Here is a 1789-nt window from a genome sequence, read left to right on the forward strand (position 1 = left end):
AAATAGAAAAAGTATACAACCTAATTAATATTGGGTATAGAGGTTCATCATCAGCCTTTCAAGTTGTAATGCTAATGCATTGTTGTAGGTCCAAACACACCAGAAAAGGGACACAAAAAATCACAAACTGCTTGAAAAGAAAATTGTAAACCATTCAAGTATGGTATATCTTACCAGATCTTACATAGAAAAAAACACAATTGGCAGAACTAGTTAGAAAGAGGAAAGAGAGGAAAATGGGTATATGATACAACATTGTTAATTTAGTAACTCTGAATGTTTAGTTTTCACTCAAAGGTTCAAACACTCTTTAGATCACACACACAAAAAAAATTGTCTCTGTACTCGAAATTTAAATATCAGTATTGAGTCTATTGAGACTGAAACATTTCAAAGACAACAAGAAATTCATTCCTTGGTTTCACCCAAAGTTACAGACAACAATCAACCAAGTAATTCACTTCCCCACTTCCTCAGGGTCCAAGCTTAAGCTGCCAAAATTGTTAAACCAAACCTCCCGATTAATCCCCGATTTCCGATTAATCCTAAATGGGTAGCTCAACCGATTAGTTCAGATTCCCGATTTTTACAACACTGGTATTGACACCGAAACATTTCAAAGACAACAAGAAATCCATTCCTTGGTTTCACCTTTAGTTACAGACAGCAATCAACCAAGGAATTCACTTCCCCCCTTCCTCAGGGTTCCAAAGCTTAAGCTGCCAAAATTGATAAACCAAACCTAATGAGGCACAAATAACTTTTAACAGACTTAATACTTTACAGCTTGTTCTCTAAAACTAGCACAAGTAATTCTCCACCAACCATTGCAACTAAAATTCAAGTACCAAGCAGTCAATTTAATGAATATGCTTAATACTTAATAGTAAAAGAGACAAATAGTCAAATACAGTTAAACACATATAATAAATATAATTATTTAACAAGAAATGCAATCACTTCGTAGTTCCTATCCCCCTTCACAATCAAAAAATAATTGCAAATGTCAGCAACTTTTGAGAAAGATGTATAATTATTATAACTCGAGATCGAAACTTAAGGTATATTGTGAGTGATGATATTGCCTTGGCTACATCTAACAACTTGTTCAGAACCACAAACATCAACATTGCAAGTCTACATATAATATTACGCCTAAACATCAATTAGTGGACTTGTATGGAAGAGGTACCGGACCTCTCCTCGAATCACTGTCATCCAATAATCTCTGAACCTTCTTCTTAGCACAATACTGCCTGTCGAAATGCTTCACCTATACAGAAACAACAGAATATCAGTACAAATTAAAAACAAAATTGAATAATTTTACAAGCTCAAAGAAAAACTCAACAAAACACGAAAACACATGATTAAACAAATGGCTTACCCAAGTAGGTCTACATCGATTGACATATTGAGTTCTAGGGTTTTTACATTCCTTTGGATAAAGCAGTCCAACTGATGCAATTTCTGTTGGTTTTTTATCCGATTCTTTCTCTAAACAAGCGTAAAATGCATCCCGAGCCTGATAGAATCGAAGATATTATGAATCACGCATATAGTGAAATATATACGAGGTAGCTTGAGGTAATAACGAGAAAAGGGGGAAATAAGAACCTTGTAACAAGCTTCTCTAGCTTCGAAAAGTACGTCTGTGCGGATTGTGTCAGCAGCCTCAGCTCCCATTGCCATTTCCACTATTAATCACAGAGAGAGAGGGAGAGAGAGAGAGAGAGGGAGAGAGAGAGAGAGAGAGATTGTAGCTTCTCTAGCAGTGCTGTGGCTTGGC

At 35.8% G+C, this 1789-nt stretch overlaps 1 protein-coding gene across 2 annotated transcripts; it reads right to left on the minus strand.

Annotated features, from left to right (window-relative positions):
* Nucleotides 1-227: 227 nt before the first annotated feature.
* On the minus strand, nt 228-1789 carry LOC141689175 (uncharacterized). Of its 2 annotated transcripts, XM_074493367.1 has the most exons (4): nt 1618-1788; nt 1388-1525; nt 1198-1273; nt 228-719 (listed from the first exon to the last, which is right to left on the minus strand). In XM_074493367.1, exons 1-4 carry the CDS (start codon nt 1690-1692, stop codon nt 715-717), a joined length of 294 nt encoding a protein of 97 aa, XP_074349468.1. In that variant the 5' UTR covers nt 1693-1788; the 3' UTR covers nt 228-714. The 2 variants fall into 2 exon arrangements, with proteins under 2 accessions (XP_074349468.1, XP_074349467.1); XM_074493366.1 differs by lacking the exon at nt 228-719 and having other exon boundaries at nt 909-1273; nt 1618-1789.

Source organism: Apium graveolens, chromosome 10 (genome assembly GCF_009905375.1).
Source record: "Apium graveolens cultivar Ventura chromosome 10, ASM990537v1, whole genome shotgun sequence".
In the NCBI taxonomy this organism is placed as follows: domain Eukaryota; kingdom Viridiplantae; phylum Streptophyta; class Magnoliopsida; order Apiales; family Apiaceae; genus Apium; species Apium graveolens.

What these genes read in the sequence shown, in the direction of transcription:
- LOC141689175 (XM_074493366.1), bottom strand. Translation starts at nt 1,692, where the DNA reads ATGGCAATGGGAGCTGAGGCTGCTGACACAATCCGCACAGACGTACTT. An exon ending in CTAGAGAAGCTTGTTACAAG is followed by an intron (nt 1,526 to 1,617) that starts GTTCTTATTTCC and finishes CGATTCTATCAG; the next exon opens with GCTCGGGATGCATTTTACGC. An exon ending in ATCGATGTAGACCTACTTGG is followed by an intron (nt 1,274 to 1,387) that starts GTAAGCCATTTG and finishes GTTTCTGTATAG; the next exon opens with GTGAAGCATTTCGACAGGCA.